This window comes from Doryrhamphus excisus, linkage group LG14 (genome assembly GCF_037039965.1).
Source record: "Doryrhamphus excisus strain RoL-2023G ecotype Guam linkage group LG14, RoL_Dexc_Guam_v1.1, whole genome shotgun sequence".
Lineage (NCBI taxonomy): Eukaryota > Metazoa > Chordata > Actinopteri > Syngnathiformes > Syngnathidae > Doryrhamphus > Doryrhamphus excisus.
The window spans coordinates 17,226,916-17,246,249 of NC_136370.1; the positions used below are offsets into that span (position 1 = coordinate 17,226,916).

A 19,334-nucleotide genomic window follows, 5' to 3' on the forward strand; every position below is an offset into this window, starting at 1 on the left:
TTATTTAGAAAAGATCCCTTTTCCACAAGGGGACGTCACCGCCAAATCTCTGGAGAATCCAACTTATACCACATAAGACATTTTGCAAAGGTTTTTTCAAGCAGTACAATAAATTGCCAACTATAATAAAAAGAAGGCTGCACGGTCGCCAAGTGGTTAGCGCTCAGACCTCACAGCTAGGAGACCAGGGTTCAATTCCACACTCGGCTATCTCTGAGTGGAGTTTGCATGTTCTCCCCTACACTACTACCACATAGTTTTACTATTGGTATAATAATCTTTTTCTGAAATTCCACCAGACCAGGGTTCAATTCCACCCTCAGCTATCTCTGTGTGGAGTTTGCATGTTCTCCCCGTGCATGCGAGGGTTTTCTCCGGGTACTCCGGTTTCCTCCCACATTCCAAAAACATGCTAGGTTAATTAGCGACTCCAAATTGTCCATAGGTATGAATGTGAGTGTGAATGGTTGTTTGTCTATATGTGCCCTGTGATTGGCTGGCCACCAGTCCAGGGTGTACACCGCCTCTCGCCCGAAGACAGCTGGGATAGGCTCCAGCACTCCCGCGACCCTCGTGAGGATAAGCGGTAGAAAATGAATGATATTCATGGCCAAAATGAAAATTTCCAAAAAAATTCTTATTTCTGTATTCACTTTCGAAATAAAAGCATGTCCAACAACTCGGTTAGGACAGGAGAACCTATAATACTCTTTTTCGCCCTTGTGTACTCCTATAGAGAAGCTACACACAATAACCCGCACAGAAAGCTTTCTAGATCTTCATGAATCTGCACCTATCCCAGCTGTATGTCCTTGGATTTCCAAAACGGTCTGCTTTAATTGATTCCACCCACATCCCGAGACAAAACAGTACAACAGCTGGGATAGACTCCAGCAACTCCCACGACCCTCGTGAGGATAAGCGGTAGAAAATGAATGAAATTAATGGCCAAAATGAAAATTTCCAAAAAAGTGAATTATTACTGCATTCTTATTTATGTATTTGCTTTCTAAATAAAAGCATGTCCAATGACTCGGTTAGGACAGGGGAACTATAATACTCATTTTTGGCCCTCGTGGACTCCTATAGAGAAGCTACACACAATAACCCGCACAGAAAGCATTCTAGATCTTATATAAATTCACATGTAACTACACAAACGCCTACAGAGTTAATTAGAGGTTTTATAACGGCAATGGTTTGACCCCTGGAAGATAGTAATTCAATTTCCATTATTTCCCATGAGAAAAAAAATGTCATCTAAATTTGAACACAGATTGGAATCCCCCAGGGGGGTTTGGCCTTACGTACCGCGTGTTGTGACTGGAAAGCTCATTGCATGCTGGATGCAGTTGTTATGCATTTGTGAATTATGTAATACACAGCTTGCTGATATGTATTCAAAGTGTAGCTATATTAGACTTAATTCAGTACTTTTGACAAAAAAAAAACCAAAACAACGGATTAAGCCCATGTGTAAAATGTTTTCTTTTGTCTTGCCAGAAATAGAATTAATCCATCCTTGGATATACAAGGCTGACTTGTTATCGCTACAATTTGTTAGTTAGTTGGACCACCGGAGCAAGGTTGGGTAAATAAACTGGTCATTAATTCTACTCGTGTCTTCTAGAGACCTTTTATTTGTGACGAATTGCACATTTTCATTACTCGCGACTTAATGAATGTCTTCATCTATTTCCACAGTGGACATTTATGATCCTCTCAAAAAAGGGGAAGCTATTTTTTTTTCTATCGGTGTTTCAAACATGCCTTAGAAACTGCAGCATTGACTTAAAAAAAAAAAAAAACAAACTGTTGATGGATTGTTGAGTGTGTAATTCACCGAGGGAATAGGAGAAGACAGCTTTGTACACAGACTTGTGTAACAGGGTCGAGGCTTTACAAAGACTGTCATTATTTTCCCTCGTGATCTGGCCATTATAGTACAGGCGCTGACTGGCATTGGGTGCATCGCAGTGAGTGGAATCGCTGGTGTCAGTAGGTATCAGTGGAAGATGAGCTATTTTTTGACAGCACGGCAACAAACATCAAGTTTATGTGTGTGTGTGTGTGTGTGTGTGTGTGTGTGTGTCCAGCAAATAAATGTAAAATCTAAAGGGCTGTTTAAGTCCCTGGATCTGTGAGGTGCTCTATGTGCGTCTGAAAAGCTGAAAGCGCAGTGGGAGGGAAAGCATGCTTACTTTGGGATTATTCCCACGACTCGGGCTCAAACTGGGTGTTCTGGTATCGACGGCAGCAGCAAGAGAGGGAACAAAATAATTGCAAATTAAAGGACAGACAGTCAGGACTACTTTCTCCTTCGTCTTCCAGTAAGCGACTAAATCCACGGTGTGTCATTGCTCATGGAAGCCTTCAGTAGCATCCTTTAGTAATCTATGGCTAGCATTCACTGGAGACTTATTCGTGGTGTAGATGTATCCGTGTGATTGGGTGCCAGGGTCTCAATATTAGAAGTCAGCTGATTAAAAGTGTGTACATTTGTTTCTGATTGAAAAAAAAAGAAAAAAAAATATGACGCCTATCAAGGAAAGGGAGAAACCTGAAAAGCAACTGCATAGTTCAGTGTTTCCCGGAGGACTGCGATCTATATGTGGCTTAGGGTAGGGCGCAACATTGTCATCCATCATCATTGTCATCCAATATTTCTCTACAAGAGAGGAGAAATAAGGAGAATGATGTCAGGGAAGAACTAAATTTGAAACACTTCATGCTAGGACTACGTTAAAAAGCCATAGCATTTCAGTATGTGGAATCAAACTATTGAATTGAATTAATTAAGAACCTCAAACAATGCACAACGATGAGTCAATTCAAGAAACAATACAAGCAGTTGATGTTTGCTAAATACAAGGATGAAGAGTCTTCAACCAGTCATGATGTGCTATATATCACTATATGGTTACTATGGTAACCATTATGTCATTGGATGGTCATATCACCTCGTACTTCGGTATGTGATATAAAATAATAAAAAAAATAAATTAATTAATAAAAAAAAACTTAAACTATATTAGGAAAGCAGGAAGTGAACAAATGTAACAGTTATTGATTGTAAAAGTACCAGATGGAGGGGTAGGATTTAATAAGCTTTGCTTCTTCCTACTCCTTTTGGACATGTGGAACTGTGAACTGATTATGTGATGCATTCAATTGTAATCTGATGCATGTTCAAATGAAATAAAACCATTACCAAATTTGCATAGTTATGACAACAAATACATTTTTGATGTTCCCGGCCTTCTTGTGTTTTGACAATATCGGTGTTCATGTGGGGGCACAGCAGGACCGGAAGGCCAATACCTTCTTTCATGTTAGAGTCTCCAGAAAAAGTAACTCTTTTTTTCCCCACTTAAGTCACTAGGCTGGCAACACTGAATTGCCACCTGCTACATCTTCTTATTCTCTGGCAGTCCAAGGATGTTGTATGAGGTGTGCTAAGAAACAGAGCTTACGATGTCATACTGTACAGAGTTGTCACAACAAGCTACATAAATAGTCCCATTGCAATGTGTTTATGAGTGACGGCTATCACTCGCGGGGGGAACAGACAAACAACCATTCACACTCATATTCATACCTATGGATATTTAGCATCTCCAATGAACATGTATGTTTTTGGAATGTAGTTTCTGTCATGGAAAACTAAACATGGTGTGTTAGCCAAAAACATCAGAAACATCTGTCAACGTCTTAAAACGCCAATACCTTAAAGAAGCATGCGTCAGCTAAGCCTATTGTCACATTGTCTGCAAACAACATCATATGCACGTGAAGAGAATCCACCATAGTTTAGTGCCCACACATCATTTTACACATGTGGCCCCAGGTGTTGAACCCAATTTCCATCACAGCTCAAGAATGCGTCGGCAGATTTTGGCTCAGAGCAAACAACTAAATCAGACACGTAGGAGGGAGCAAACTTGTAGCGGTGTGAAGGAAGAAATAAAACTGTCCATGAAAACTGTGATTTGGTGCAAAAGCAGGAAAGCTTCGCCGTGATTTAAACTTAAGACTACAAAAAAAAGCAACATTGACTTACCTGAATCACTTCTATCCCTCTTTTCCTGGAAAAAAAACAAAGTATTAGTGAGATAGAAACATCAGTCAATACAACATCTGTTAGATCCGATTAAGGAATTTAGTTGGACTTATATGATAGGAACACAGCCAAGTTTGGTCAAAAAAGGGAAAAGTCTTCCCTTTTTTTGACCAAGAAAAGGGAAATTTGCGGTCAGTGCAATATAGTACAGTACATATACAGTACACAATTTCACAGTGTGGATTTGACTCTTGATCTTCAGTGTTGACACTTTTCCTGTAGTTAATTAATTAGTCATTACAATGGAACCTTGGTTAGCATCCGCCCTGGTTAGCAGGCTTCAAAATTCATCCATGCATTCATTCACTACCGCTTTTACTCACGAGGGTCGCGGGGGTTCCTGGAGTCCATCCCAGCTGTCTTCGGGCGAGAGGCGGGGTACACGCTGGACTGGTGGCCAGCCAATCACACAGCACATATAGACAAACAACCATTCACACTCACATTCATACATATGGACAATTTGGAGTCGCTAATTAACCTAGCATGTTTTTGGAATGTGGGAGGAAACCGGAATAACCGGAGGAAACCCACACATGCACAGGGAGAACATGCACACAGAGATTGCTGAGGGTGGAATTGAACTCGGGTCTCCTGGCTGTGAGGCCAGCGTGCTAACCACTTGTCCGCCGTGTAGCCTTGATATCTATTATTCATTCTTTTTCTACCGCTTTTCCTCACGAGGGTCGCGGGGGTTGCTGGAGCCTATCCCAGCTGTCTTCGGGCGAGAGGCGGGGTACACGCTGGACTGGTGGCCAGCCAATCACAGGGCACATATAGACAAACAACCATTCACACTCACATTCATATACTTATGAACAATGTGGAGTCGCTAATTAACCTAGCATGTTTTTGGAATGTGGGAGGAAACCGGAGTACCCGGAGGAAACCCACGCATGCATGAGGAGAACATGCCAACTCCACACAAGAGATAACCGAGGGTGGAATTGAACCCTGGTTTCCTAGCTGTGAGGTCTGTGCGCTAACCACTCGACCACCGTGCAGCCCTGGCTTCAAAATTGACACCATAATTTCCGAGTACATTTTCAGTTTAGTGTACAATATGGCATCCTATTAGCTTCCCACTTTATGGAACCAGGAACCGGAAGTCAGCAGTGTCGCCTGACTCTTAAAAATGTGTTTTAACACATAGTCAACCTGTATCAGGCAACAATAATTGTGATGGTCAATTATTATGTAAATATACATATGTCCATAGAGTTTCTGTCTATGAGCTAAATTAAGCTAATGCAACTGTAATGTAAACGGTTACAGATGCAGAAAGACACATGACTATGTCTGGACTGTTTTAAATAAATAAAAACAAAAAAAAAAGCTAACTGTTGGGGTGCAGATCGTAGGATCAGTGCAACTCATCTACAACCTGCGGACATAATTTGGATTAAAAAGTCCGTAAAAGTCAATTCTACGAAACAATACCTCGACATAAAGCAAAGGCTCCAACAGACAGAAGACAAATTAGCTCAAACAAACCAACAGAGGACGAAAAACTTGCATGGCCAAAAAAAACCAGTTAAGTAGCATCAACTCAGCCTTGTCCAGCCTGGTTGTTTTTGAGGTTACATCCCCATGGCAACAGCAGCCCGGGCTATTCACTGCTACACAACAATGTGGACATTTAATACCGCAGCTGCTGGCTCGTTTCATGCGATGTGAATGGGGTCGTCGATGGTTTCATCCCATCTCAAAATATGTAAGATCGCTTCTATAATTGTGAGGACGCCACATAGAATGAAGCAGGCCACAACGCCACAAGAATGTTATTGTCAGAGTCGGTATCACGTATCCATTAACTCCATAATGAGCTCGATGCCTGACGGTGTGTGGAGACTAGTTACAAAGTTTAGTGGGCGTGTCAGTGCGTTTAAGTAACCGGGATAAATTTTCGGCCCTTTGAATTGACTTGTGGACTTCTGTAGAGCAGGTACACACAATAACCAGCACAGAAAGCTTTCTACTTCTTCCAGAATTTGCACCTATTCAGCTGTATTTATTTGGATTTCGTGTTTCCTGTGAAAACGGTCTGTTTTAATCTATTCCACCCAGGACCCGCCTCCAGGCACGCCCACTCCGCTGTGGTTAGTCACACTCAAGAGTGCAAAAAATGTCTTTCTGTGTTTTTTTTTTATTTTTTTATGAAAACGGATATCAATTTTACAAATATGGGCCAGTAGTTCATTCATTAAATCAAATACAGTTATGGCATGTTTCATACAAATAACTTTGAAGCTAAAAATTACCATTCAAGATAGCATTTTCTTTGTCCATTTCTGCTCAATGCTACGGTGTGGGCAAAGGGTCAAACGTTAACTTTGACAGCCCTGATTCATAATGAATACATTTTTAATGTGCAGAGAGCCAATAAAAATGAGGAAAAACAAGGAAACAGGGGACCATTCAACCAGTGTTAAGTTAAATTAAATTAAATTAAATTAAATTAAATTAAATTAAATTAAATTAAATTAAATTAAATTAAATTAAATTAAATTAAATTAAAGTCCAGGGTGTACCCCGCCTCTCGCCCCAAGACAGCTGTGATAGGCTCCAGCACCCCCGTGACCCTCGTGAGGAAAAAGCGGTAGAAAATGAATGAATTAATGAATAAAATAAAAAATAAAATAAAATAAAATAAAATAAAATAAAATAAAATAAAATAAAATAAAATAAAATAAAATAAAATAAAATAAAATAAAATAAAATAAAATAAAATAATGAATAAATTAAAATTAAAATTAAAATTAAAATTAAAATTAAAATTAAAATTAAAATTAAAATTAAAATTAAAATTAAAATTAAAAATACCGAATATGGCAGCAGATAACGTCAGGTGAATACTACATTCACCTGCTTTAACCTGTAAATTTGTTTGGGTTTTTTTCATGATCCTACATTGTTCAAGCAGGTTGAGCTTGATGGATTTGGTCATTTACAAAGTAGATATTTATCAAGAGGGAGGTCTTTAAATGGCTCAAGCTCAAGTGTCTGGAAAGCATCACTGAGAGGTGCACCTGACCAGCAGGATTCTCCAGTCCAGCTGCATAAGACAGGCGGGAAGCAGTCGCTCTCTCCAAGTGTCAGCTACGGGCCACACGATGACCCAACAAACCTGATCGACCACAAGTACTATACCTCAATTTTTGTGGAAACCCCTTGAATAGCATAACATTTTTGAAGACACAGCAAAAAAACAGCTGATGTCGACATGCGAGTGTCGACATAGGAGAGTCACCTTACTTCCATCTTTGCCTTCCTCTTCAAAATGACTTTTTATTTCTCATAAAGTGACTAAAGTGACATAAAGCGAATGACACACATGTCACAAGAGAACCAAATTACATCTTTATCACAGTCAATCATCCGCAAAAATAAAACATATCTTTTTTTTAACATTTAAATATCACGTTTGTTGCTTTGGCACAAAGTCCTCATGAGGTGTAAAGTAGGTGGCAATGATCCAGGGAAGGACCTGGTAGTTGCTTGGGAGTTTAAAAGAGATTAAAAATGTTTTGAGGATTACAGTGTGGTAATCTGTGCAGGCGCAATCAGGTCACTTTCGTGAGGCAACAGCCCTCTTGGCTCTGACACTCGCCAGTGAACCCTCCTGATAAACTGTTCCGACAGTAACTCATTCCCATCCAATATAGATAATATGTTAGTGTTTCCTGAGGTCCAATTTGACCGACTTCATGACAACTTACATAACGTTTTAATATGGATTGAGTAAGGTCCTTAAACAATGCACAACGATGAGCCAATTCAAGAAACAATACAAGCAGTTGATGTTTGCTAAATACAAGGATGAAGAGTCTTCAACCAGTCATGATGTGCTCTATATATATATATATATATATCACAATATTGACACTTACTATGGTACCCTTTATGTCATTGGATGCTCATATCACCTCGTACTTCGGTACGTGATATTAAAAAAAATAATAATAAATTTAAAAAAACTAAAACTATATTAGGAAAGCAGGAAGTGAACAAATGTAGTGCACAGTTACTATGGTACCCATTAATATTTTTTTTGTAATTTTATGATCATATCACCTCGTACTTTGGTACGGGACTAAAAAAAATTTTAAATTAAAAATATATAAATAAATTAATTAAAACTATATTAGGAAAGCAGGAAGTGAACAAATGTAACAGTTACTGATTGTAAAAGTACCAGATGGAGGGGTAGGATTTAATAAGCTTTGCTTCTTTCCTACTCCTTTTGGACATGTGGAACTGTGAACTGATTATGTGATGCATTCAATTGTAATCTGATGCATGTTCAAATGAAATAAAACCATTAAAAAATAAACAAAATTAAAAAAATAATTCTGATGTATTTTTTAATAAAAAAATTAAATAATGTTAAATTTAAAAAATACAATTAAATAAAATTAAATTATATTCGGAAAGCAGGAAGTGAACAAATGTAACAGTTACTGATTGTAAAAGTACCAGATGGAGGGGTAGGATTTAATAAGCTTTGCTTCTTCCTACTCCTTTTGGACATGTGGAACTGTGAACTGATTATGTGATGCATTCAATTGTAATCTGATGCATGTTCAAATGAAATTAAACCATTTCATTACCAAATTTGCATAATTATGACATTTTTTATGTTCCTGGCCTTCTTGTGTTTTGACAATATCGGTGTTCATGTGAGGGCACAGCAGGACCAGAAGACCAATACCTTCTTTCATGTTAGAGTCTCCAGAAAAAGTCACTTTTTTCTCACTTAAGTCACTAGACTGGCAACACTGAATTGCCACCTGCTACATCTTCTTATTCTCTGGCAGTCCAAGGGTGTTGTATGAGGTGTGCTATGAAGCAGAGCTACGATGTCATCGACTGTACAGAGTTGTCACAACAAGCTATATAAATAGTCCCATTGCAATGTGTTTATGAGTGACGGCTATCACTTAGCGGAGCCTATCCCAGCTGATTTCAGGTGAGAGGCGGGGGGACACCCTGGATTGGTCACCAGCCAATCACAGGGCACATACAGACAAACAAAAATTCACACTCACATTCATACCTATGGACAATTTGGAGTCGCTAATTAACCTAGCATGTTTTTGGAATGTAGTTTCTGTCGTGGAAAACTAAACATGGTGTGTTAGCCAAATACCACCCGGAGTCAAAAACATCAGAAGCATCTGTCAACGTCTTAAAATGCCAATACCTTGAATAATACTAACTGACTATGTTACACAGCCAATAAGTTGAGCCTGAATCGACAGTCCAACCCGACGCCATTTTGCCTCAATTGCTTCAAAACACCCGCAAAGCCTGCTGCCTATTATATGACTACATTCAGCAAAATAACATTCATGAATACTTTCCACGACGCCACACCTCCGACGCCTTGAACTGCAAATCGCTTGAGCTCGATGAATAAAGTTAAAACAAGTTTTCTACGGCTTGTGACCTGAAAAAAACAATTACACACATTCTTTATTTCGCTCCAAGTGCCATGTCTCAACAAGCTCACGCTGGAGTCACAACGGACACATCCTTTGCCAACTAAGGGCTTGACTTTTACTCGGGTAATCCCTCTGGGGACATTCATGCCAACAAAACAAAACATAGACAGAGAATAGTAGTAATAGTGAAGATTTGGAATGAAAAGTGACATTCATGTGCAAGGGATCTTCTGTATTTTATGTGTAAAACATTCAGTCACGGGCAGCACGGTGGACAAGTGGAGACCAGGGTTCAATTCCACCCTCTGCCATCTCTGTGTGGAGTTTCCATGTTCTCCCCGTGCATGCGTGGGTTTTCTCCGGGCACTCCGGTTTCCTCCCACATTCCAAAAACATGCTAGGTTAATTAGCGACTCCAAATTGTCCATAGGTATGAATGTGAGTGTGAATGGTTGTTTGTGATTGGCTGGCGACCAGTCCAGGGTGTACCCCGCCTCTCGCCCAAAGACAGCTGGGATAGGCTCCAGCACCCCTGTGACCCTCGTGAAAAGCGGTAGAAAATGAATGAATGAATTTAATTGCCATTTAGAACCCGCAAGTCATGCTGGGAAGCCCACAAACAGAAAGTAACCCAGTTATGGGTTTAACATGCTAGGTTAATTAGCGACTCCAAATTGTCCATAGGTATGAATGTGAGTGTGAATGGTTGTTTGTCTATATGTGCCCTGTGATTGGCTGGCCACCAGTCCAGGGTGTACCCCGCCTCTCGCCCAAAGACAGCTGGGATAGGCTCCAGCACCCCCTCCCACGACCCTCGTGAGGAAAAAGCGGTAGAAAATGAATGAATGAACATTCAGTCACATACCTGCACAAATCTGCAAAAGCATGAAAATTCAGCTTCTTCATCTTCTTTTCACTGAGCCAGTATCCGACTCTCCGGCCTTTTAGGAAAGTCTGCATCTCCACAGAGGTCCTGGATCCCCTCCCTGGATGTCAATGATGTGACAGACTGACTGATTGATTGGGCAAAGGGATCAACCTAAAAGAACAAAAATATCCACTTGAAGTATCTCCACTCTTCAAACCTTATGACTCAGCTGCAAACAGACGTCTGTCAAGTCTGCAGCCAACACAACACAACATGACATAAGAAAGAAATACAGGTTGTTTGCTTGCAAGCGTGACAGTGAATGTGGAGCATCAGGCAAACTCACACTAGCGCCCCTAGAAGCTAACTTCACTTGCTAGCCTGGTTAGCTGGCTAGCCCCGGTAGTCAAAACGATAGCAAGCGACGTGGACGTTAGGAAGCTAAAAGGGAGATATATTCCAAATATTCCGATATCGAATATAAAAAAAAATGTAAACGCGCTCAAACACATGAAGTAAGTAGCCTGACTGTGAATCATAGTCGCGGACCAGGCGCCGTGGCGAGCGAGCTAACTAACCTGGCAGTTTTTGGCAGTCCGCCCCTGTGAATGAAGGTCCTCTTCAGGGAACTAGCTCGGGTAGTTTCCCATTCTCAGCGCGCCCGATGGTGCAATGGGAAGAAGTTTCCAGGCAAGATGACAGTTGACAGGCACAGCTGGACTCACGTTGCGATGTTGCTGGTGTTTTCTCCCCCTGTCTACGGGCTCTACTGCCTGCACACACCCAGGATTCAGGAGGCTGGTGATGCCTCCACGGGCAGCTCGGAAAATACGATACCTTACTTCGTTTGTGGATTTTTAAATTCTAGTCTTTACAATTCAACGTCTACTTCTACCTTTTTTTTATAAATTAAATTACCCTATTTTTGATGTGACCGGAAAGTCAGTTTTATTGCAACAAAAACTATCCCAACTGATCTGTTTACAACTGAATACTCAAAATTCCCATTGTCCATTCAGCCTGTGGTGCTCGTTGTCCAAGCTCATACATAAAATGAAGGACACATACATGTAAAAGGCTGAATATGCAATTTCATTCAGAAATATAGCAATGATTTTAGAAATATCATTCAATAGTTTTCCCACAAACATACGTAAGCTATTGTAAGCTACTTATGTGACGCCCTTACTTTGGTAAGAATGTGCTGTTATTTTGAAGGCCGTGTTTAGGTAGCTTGTTAGAAATTAGTGAAGAGAATAGTGACTAAAACACACACGCTTCCGGCCTTCAAAATAACAGCACATCCTGTGTGGGGGGTACCAAAGTAAGGGCGTCACATAAATAGCTTACATTAGCTTACACATACAGCAATGTTTAGCCATACGTAACAACTGCAATTGTTGAGACCCACATTAAAGCAATACAGATGATGTCCATTATGGCTAAATTACAACTGAATAATATAAATCACTTGTTTTTACATGAACTGTAACAAAAATACTTTGTATTGTACACAATACTGTCCTAACCGAGTCTATTTCTACTGCAATGCCAATGTTGACAAGCTAACTAGCAAGTAGCAGTAGCGCCCTCTATTGGACTAATTTTGCAACTGATTCCCCGGTCATACATAATTATTAAAACTATTGCCATAAAATAAATTCAAAATAGACATTGTTTAAACTGTACATGCTGTTCCTGCCAAATTAAAAAAATATTACTGTAAAACAAATATAATTGTTTCGAACAACGATACCGTGATGTCACTTCCGCTGAGTGGTATTGGCTCCAAACTCCCGCCCGGAAATATAACATTGTTTTACGCAAACTACTGTATTGCGGTCGCGTTTAACGTCGGTTTTCATTCCCACTATGGCAGAAACAAACACAATGGAGCCCAAGCTTGATGACTTGCTTGCAAACGAGGAGGATCTTGAGAACATTTTGTGCGTGCTGGCCGGAAGTGACCCAGAAAACTGCTCTTATTCCCGGGTAAGAACATGCCCTTTGTCTCCCACCCAAGCAAAGGAATGTGCATCCATTTATTGTCCAAGCAAGTCAATCTAAAAAAAAAATATATATATATCTATACATCTGATGGTGAAACGATACTGTGTGTAGTGTCAATTAGTTTGATGTGAATGGATCTTGGTGTGTTTATTCCATCTTTGTTGTTGCAGGGCTACGTGAAGAGGCAGGCTGTGTTTGCATGCAACACATGCACCCCCAATGCTGCAGAGCCTGCTGGTGTTTGTCTGGCTTGTGCCAATAAATGCCATGATGGGCATGATATCTTTGAATTGTATACCAAAAGGTACTATACTACACATGCACATAGTACATACTGCATATAATAACTGCATCAATATGTACATGTATATGCTGTACAGCATTTTTTTTCACGAAATGGAGATTTTTGCATTATATTTTGCTTGCTTTTCTATGATATTTTTGCTGTACTGTATTTTCTATTTGTACCTTATTTTATTTTATTTTACTATATATTTTTAAATAGTACCATTCCCTTATTTTTTTAATTATTTTTATTGAATTTATTTATCTATCTATCTACCGAGAACTGCTTTGTTGTACTTACTGTTTTATTTACTGTTATTTTGCTTGCTTTGCTATGATATTTTGGATATTTTTGCTTTTTACTGTATTTGCTATTTGTACCTTATTTTATTTTACTATACTATTTTACATAGTACCATTCCCTTATTTTTTAAATTATTTTTTATAAATGTATTTTATCCCTTATTTTTTAAATTATTTTTTATAAATGTATTTTATCCCTTATTTTTTAAAATTATTTTTTTATAAATTTATTTATTTTATTTATTTATCTATCTATCTATCTATCGAGAACTGCTTTGTTTTACTTACTGTTTTATTTACTGTTATTTTGCTTGCTTTGCTATGATATTTTTAATATTTTTGCTCTTTACTGTATTTGCTATTTGTACCTTATTTTATTTTACTATACTATTTTACATAGTACCATTCCCTTATTTTTAAATTATTTTTATAAATGTATTTTATCCCTTATTTTTAAATTATTTTTTTATACATTTATTTTATTTTTTTATTTATTTATCTATCTATGGAGAACTGCTTTGTTAAATTCATCTTCCTGCTATTTGCTCCACAGAAATTTTCAATATCTTTGAATTGTATACCAAAAGGTACTATACTACACATGCACATAGTACATACTGCATATAATAACTAATAACTACATCAATATGTACATGTTACATTATTTTTAGGTTTTTGCATTATATTTTGCTTGCTTTGCTATGATATTTTTGCTTTACTGTCTTTGCTATTTGTACCTTATTTTATTTATTTTATTTTATTATAATATATTTATTTTATTATAATTTATTTTACATAGTACCATTCCCTTATTTTTTTAATTATTTTTATACCTGTATTTTATCCCTTATTTTTTAAAATATTTTTTTAATAGATTTATTTTATTTATTTATTTATCTATCTATGGAGAACTGCTTTGTTAAACTCATCTTCCTGCTATTTGCTCCACAGAAATTTTCGTTGTGATTGCGGAAACGGCAAGTTTGGGGATTTCCGATGTCAACTCATTCCGGTGACTTAAAAAAAAAAAATTATCTGCATGCAATGATTACAAATCAAAATAAAATACAATTATCTTTGGAAATGCTGCTAATGTTGTATATATCAGCTGATGGTTTTTTATTCTCCCTGCACCGGCAGACCAAAGATAAGGAAAACATCCAAAACCTTTACAGTCACAACTTCTCCGGCTGCTACTGCACATGTGATCGTCCGTATCCCGACACGGATGATCAGGTATTACGTGATTATGTAAATGTAAAGTCACATTTAATATTGTTATTATTTGATTTGTCACATTAAATCCAAGATGATTTCTCTACAGGTCAACGATGAGATGATTCAATGTGTCGTCTGTGAGGACTGGTTTCACACCAGGGTAAAGGAAATATAATATTTTATATTATATATATATATATTATATTATATATTTCCACAGCATCTACATTGCACCGTGGAGGAACCGGAGGAGCTGCAGGAGATGGTATGCGAGGCCTGCATGAACAAGGCTCCTTTCTTGTGGACGTATGCCGCCCACTTTGCAGGTAATCCTCTTTCATCCACGTCGAGACCAAAGTATGTTGTGAACTTTTAATATGCTTCTTTTGCAGTTTCACGCCAGAAGGATGAAGACGGTGACGTTAAAGGAGAGGAAACGCGGCAAGACTCGACTAAAATTAGAGACGAGGAACCTTCCACCAGCCTTGAGCACAAAGATCAGGAGGTAGGGCCAGTTATTATTTTAATTAACGTCATTTGAACACAATTTCAACTTCTGTGAAGTCCTCTGGAAAGAGAGTACTCTACTTTCCGTAGGAATTCAAAATGTGTTCATTTTTCCTTGACGTTAGCTTAGCAGGTCTTTATTTCTGGTACTTCGGATAAAGTGGACCCGCTTTTCTGACCTGCTACAATATTGTATTCCCGTGTTAAACTGTGCCAAAGTTTCAGATAATGAGGTTTGTGCATTCGGAATTGAGTCCCGAAAAAAGTTTTTTGTAACACCGGCTCACTGTGATGTCACAGTAGGCCGGAGTTCCTTATATGGGCGTAGATTTGCCCTCCTTCCCGTTCTGCTGTACTGTTTTGTACTGTTCGGGATGTGGGTGGGATCAATTAAAGAAGACCGTTTTTTGGAAATCTGAGGACATACTGCTGGGATGGGTGCAGATGCTGGAAGATCTAGAAAGATTTCTGTGTGGGTTATTGAGTGTAGCTTCTCTATAGGAGTCCATGAGGGCCAAAAATGAGTATTGTAGAAAATATTCATCTTGGCCATCAATATCATTCATTCATTCATTCGTGCTGGAGCCTATCCCAGCTGTCTTCGGGCAAGAGGGTTGGGGTACACCCTGGACTGGTGGCCAGCCAATCACAGGGCACATATAGACAAACAACCATTCACACTCACATTCATACCTATGGACAATTTGGAGTTGCTAATTAACCTAGCATGTTTTTGGAATGTGGGAGGAAACCGGAGTACCCGGAGAAAACCCACGCATGCACTGGGAGAACATGCAAACTCCACACAGATATTGCTGAGGGTGGAATTGAACTCGGGTCTCCTAGCTGCGAGGCCTGCGTGCGCCTCGTCCACCTTGCAGCCTTCATATCTATTATTAATTCATATCGCTTATCCTCACAAGGGTCGCGGGGGGTGCTGGAGCCTATCCCAGCTGTCTTGGGGGGAGAGGCGGGGTACACCCTGGACTGGTGGCCATCCACCTCGCATGTTTTTGGAATGTGGGAAGAAAAAAAAACAGAGAAAACCCACGCATGCACGGGGAGAACATGCAAACTCCACACAGAGGCGGCCGAGGGTGGAATTGAACCCTTGTCTCTTAGCTGTGAGGTCTGCGCGCTAACCACTCCTCCACCGTGCAGCCCTGCCATAAGTATCTATAAACTAAAACCCTTTTTTGTGCTAAAAATTAGCAGCATTAGCTCATGGAAAAAAGATAAATAACTTCTAAATTTGGGCGGCACGGTGGAAGAGTGGTTAGCGCGCGGACCCCACAGTTAGGAGGACCAGGGTTCGATTCCACCCTCGGCCATCTCTGTGTGGAGTTTGCATGTTCTCCAAAAACATGCTAGGTTAATTAGCGACTCCAAATTGTCCATAGGTATGAATGTGAGTGTGAATGGTTGTTTGTCTATATGTGCCCTGTGATTGGCTGGCCACCAGTCCAGGGTGTACCCCGCCTCTCTCCCTGAAGACAGCTGGGATAGGCTCCAGCACCCCCTGCGACCCTCGTGAGGAAAAAGCGGTAGAAAATGAATGAATGAACTTTAATTAAGGGGCCATAATGTTTATGAACACGGCTGCTTTGCAGTTATCCTTCCTTACCACTAGATGGCGCCAGAGAGTAACATCACAAGCCAGAGAGCAAGGCCTTAAGCTCCTGTTTCTTTTCCCTTCTTTTGCCTAATTAGAGGAGACGTGACCCCCACCAGGTCCTGCTTTGGTTTTGAGTTTCACACGACGGATTACAGTAAACTGTTGCTTTTCATCGCCCAGTCATGTCATGCTATGCTATAACTCGGCGCTGTCCTGCGTTTAGGGACAAGAAACCAAAAACTTTCCTTGTAAACGGAGCCATGACGAAATGACAGCTGATCCCGGGAAAAGCAAAACGCTGGCTTGCAAGTTGAAAGATCTCCGGTCTGGGACTATGGAGAGACCTAGACGAGGGGCTGTGTTCTGGCCTTACAGTTGGCGCTCTGAGCTGTGTACCTGCACCAGCTGCAAGGTGAGTCTCCATCATCATCATCCTCATCATCATCGACGGTTCATTACGTGTGTGCACACAGAGGGCGTACGTCGCCGCACAGGTTCACTTCCTTATGGACGAATCGGATACGGTTCTAGCCTATGAGAACCGAGGCTTGGACGAGCCGTTCGGGCAGCACCCGCTTATGGCAGTGACGAGTTCAATGACCAGAGTACAACAACTAGAGTTCATTTATGGTGAGTACTAGATAGATATTTTGGAATGCTTCTGCAAAATTAATTGTACTTTTTGTCTTTTTTAGGCTACAAAGAGCTGACAACTGCAATCACAGCATTTTTGCACCAGTGTGCTACAGAAAAAAAGGTATATTTGCTATACTTGCTTCATGGGATTTGATTTGTTTACATTTAGCATCAATTTCTCCCCAGTAGACAATGATGGAAATGGAATAAACCATTTTAAATAAGAAACCTCACTAGGTTCTGAGGACAGGTAGGTAGGTAGGATGCACAGGATATGAATCAATGTAGTAGACATTCAAAAAAAATAATAATAATAAAAAAATCAAAATATAAAAAAAAAAACAAATAAGGAACAAGAACCGGGATATAATTTTCCCACTTTAGTACAGATTTAGTAGAGATACTCAATTGTTTTAGTCCACCATTAAATGTACACAAGTACACACAATCTACACTGCAAAACCGCTGTTCAATCTCTGCAACCATTCTGTCCAGTGGACAGTCATCAATAACATAATAATCATTATTATATTATTAATTAGCCTATTATTATTACTATTATCATTATTCTTCTTCTGATTATTACTACTACTAGTAGTAGTAGCCTGCTTTTGCCCTATCATATGAAACTTGTCAGATATTTTTTTTTTGTAAAAAAAAATAAAAATCAATTAAAAAAATTATAAAAATATCAAATATTTTTTAAACAAAAAATAAAATAAAATTATTTAGCGGGGCTTAAGAACATTTTAATGGGGCTTCAGCCCCTGATAAAGCATATATGGCCATTCATGCACTGGATTACTTAACATTGTTTTTAATGGGGAAAAAAATTATTTCCAAGGTGTGGCATATTTAATTTTATCTCTGCAACCATTGGACAGTGATCAATTATATAATAATCATCATTATATTATTAATTAGCCTATTATTATTACTATTATAATTATTCTTTGTCTGATTATTACTACTACTAATAGGCTAGTATTAGCCTGCCTATTGACTTGCTTATTAGCCTACTTTTGCTCCATTATATGAATTATTTTTTGTAAAAATTAATTTAAAAATATGAAATTATTTAGGGGGCTTAAGAACATTTTTTTATATTTTATTTATTATATATTATAATATATAATAATAAAAAATTTAATTGATAATGCACTTTACATTAAATAAAGGATCTCAAAGTGCACACATAGCAGATTGCATGACACTTTTACAGATATAATAATTCCAGGTAAACTATTAGGTGTAAAATATATATAGTCCCGCCCGCCCCCCAAAAAAAAAAATATCCATCACTCTGTGTGTGGTTATCTTGTTTTGCTTATTCACATTTGAGAGGCTGAACTCTGAGGATATGTACATAAATATCATGACATAGAAATATCATATGTTCTTTTGGTAACCCATTTATTGCGTCCCTCTCCCTCTCAGGTGGTGACCCCTGAAGCTGTACATCAGCTTTTTGAGGAGCTACAAGCTAGAAAAAGACGCAGAATCAACACAGGGTACCAGTAACCAAATGGGTGACATCGATGCTGCCGCCGCCGTGTGGCGCTTGGGACTAAAAGTGTGAATTTGTCACCTTCCTTCCCACCCCCCACCGAATAAAAAAAAAAAGGGGGGGGGTGTTTATGCTGCAACCAATGAAGTTAGAAGAAATAGTGAAAAGCATCACAATCACATTTGTGGTGTATGTTTCTGTTAAAGATGCCTTATCCTTGAAGATGATAAAAAAACAACAGTTGTGACTAGTAGCTATTTTATGCATGAGCGTTTGTGACCAAGTTTGTTTCAGTCTGTTAAAGACTCCTGATGCTGCTTTAATGTTTACATGGAGAGAAAGATACAGTAAAGACTGATGGCAACTCTTTCCCTGAGACTCTTTTATTTGATGCGGCTGATGAACACACGGCGTATTAAATGTACCGTTCTTACATTTATTTAGTTTATTTATGCAAAAAGTGTGTTTTATTCACTGAATTGTCTCACCTTCATCAGTATAAGTGGCTTCGAGTTTAGTTTAAGTCATGTAATATTGGTATTTAGCTATCTTATTAACCTATTTTTCCGGACTAAAGTTGCACTTTTTTTTCATAGGTTGGCCGTTCCTGCGACTTATACTCCAGAGCGACTTATGTTTTTTTTTCTACCTAATTATGCATTTTTGGCCTTGTGCGACTTATGTATGTTTTTTTTTCGACCTAATTATGCATTTTTGGCCTTGTGCGACTTATACTCCGGAGCGACTTATAGTCCAAAAAATAACTTTTTCTACCTAATTATGCATTTTGGGCTTTGTGCGACTTATACTCCAATGCGACT

General features: G+C 38.9%; 2 protein-coding genes across 2 annotated transcripts in view; one reads left to right on the forward strand and one right to left on the reverse strand.

Annotated features, from left to right (window-relative positions):
- LOC131140404 (inositol-tetrakisphosphate 1-kinase) overlaps window positions 1-11,240 on the reverse strand; it is a 39,981-nt gene extending 28,741 nt beyond the window's left edge. The window contains exons 1-3 of the mRNA XM_058090804.2: window positions 11,011-11,240; window positions 10,430-10,603; window positions 4,061-4,085 (exon numbers count right to left, since the gene is read on the reverse strand). Of these exons, the coding sequence (XP_057946787.2) occupies window positions 4,061-4,085; window positions 10,430-10,524 (120 nt within the window). The 5' untranslated portion in view covers window positions 10,525-10,603; window positions 11,011-11,240. The remainder of the gene's footprint in view (window positions 1-4,060; window positions 4,086-10,429; window positions 10,604-11,010) is intronic.
- A 970-nt stretch (window positions 11,241-12,210) lies between these two features.
- LOC131140373 (putative E3 ubiquitin-protein ligase UBR7) lies at window positions 12,211-18,971 on the forward strand. The gene is made up of 11 exons (XM_058090740.2): window positions 12,211-12,424; window positions 12,613-12,746; window positions 13,982-14,042; window positions 14,171-14,266; window positions 14,355-14,408; window positions 14,469-14,574; window positions 14,641-14,753; window positions 16,594-16,782; window positions 16,844-17,000; window positions 17,066-17,127; window positions 18,444-18,971. The coding sequence occupies exons 1-11, from the start codon at window positions 12,305-12,307 to the stop codon at window positions 18,525-18,527; spliced, it is 1,176 nt and encodes a 391-aa protein (XP_057946723.2). The 5' UTR covers window positions 12,211-12,304; the 3' UTR covers window positions 18,528-18,971.
- The last annotated feature ends 363 nt before the right edge of the window (window positions 18,972-19,334 follow it).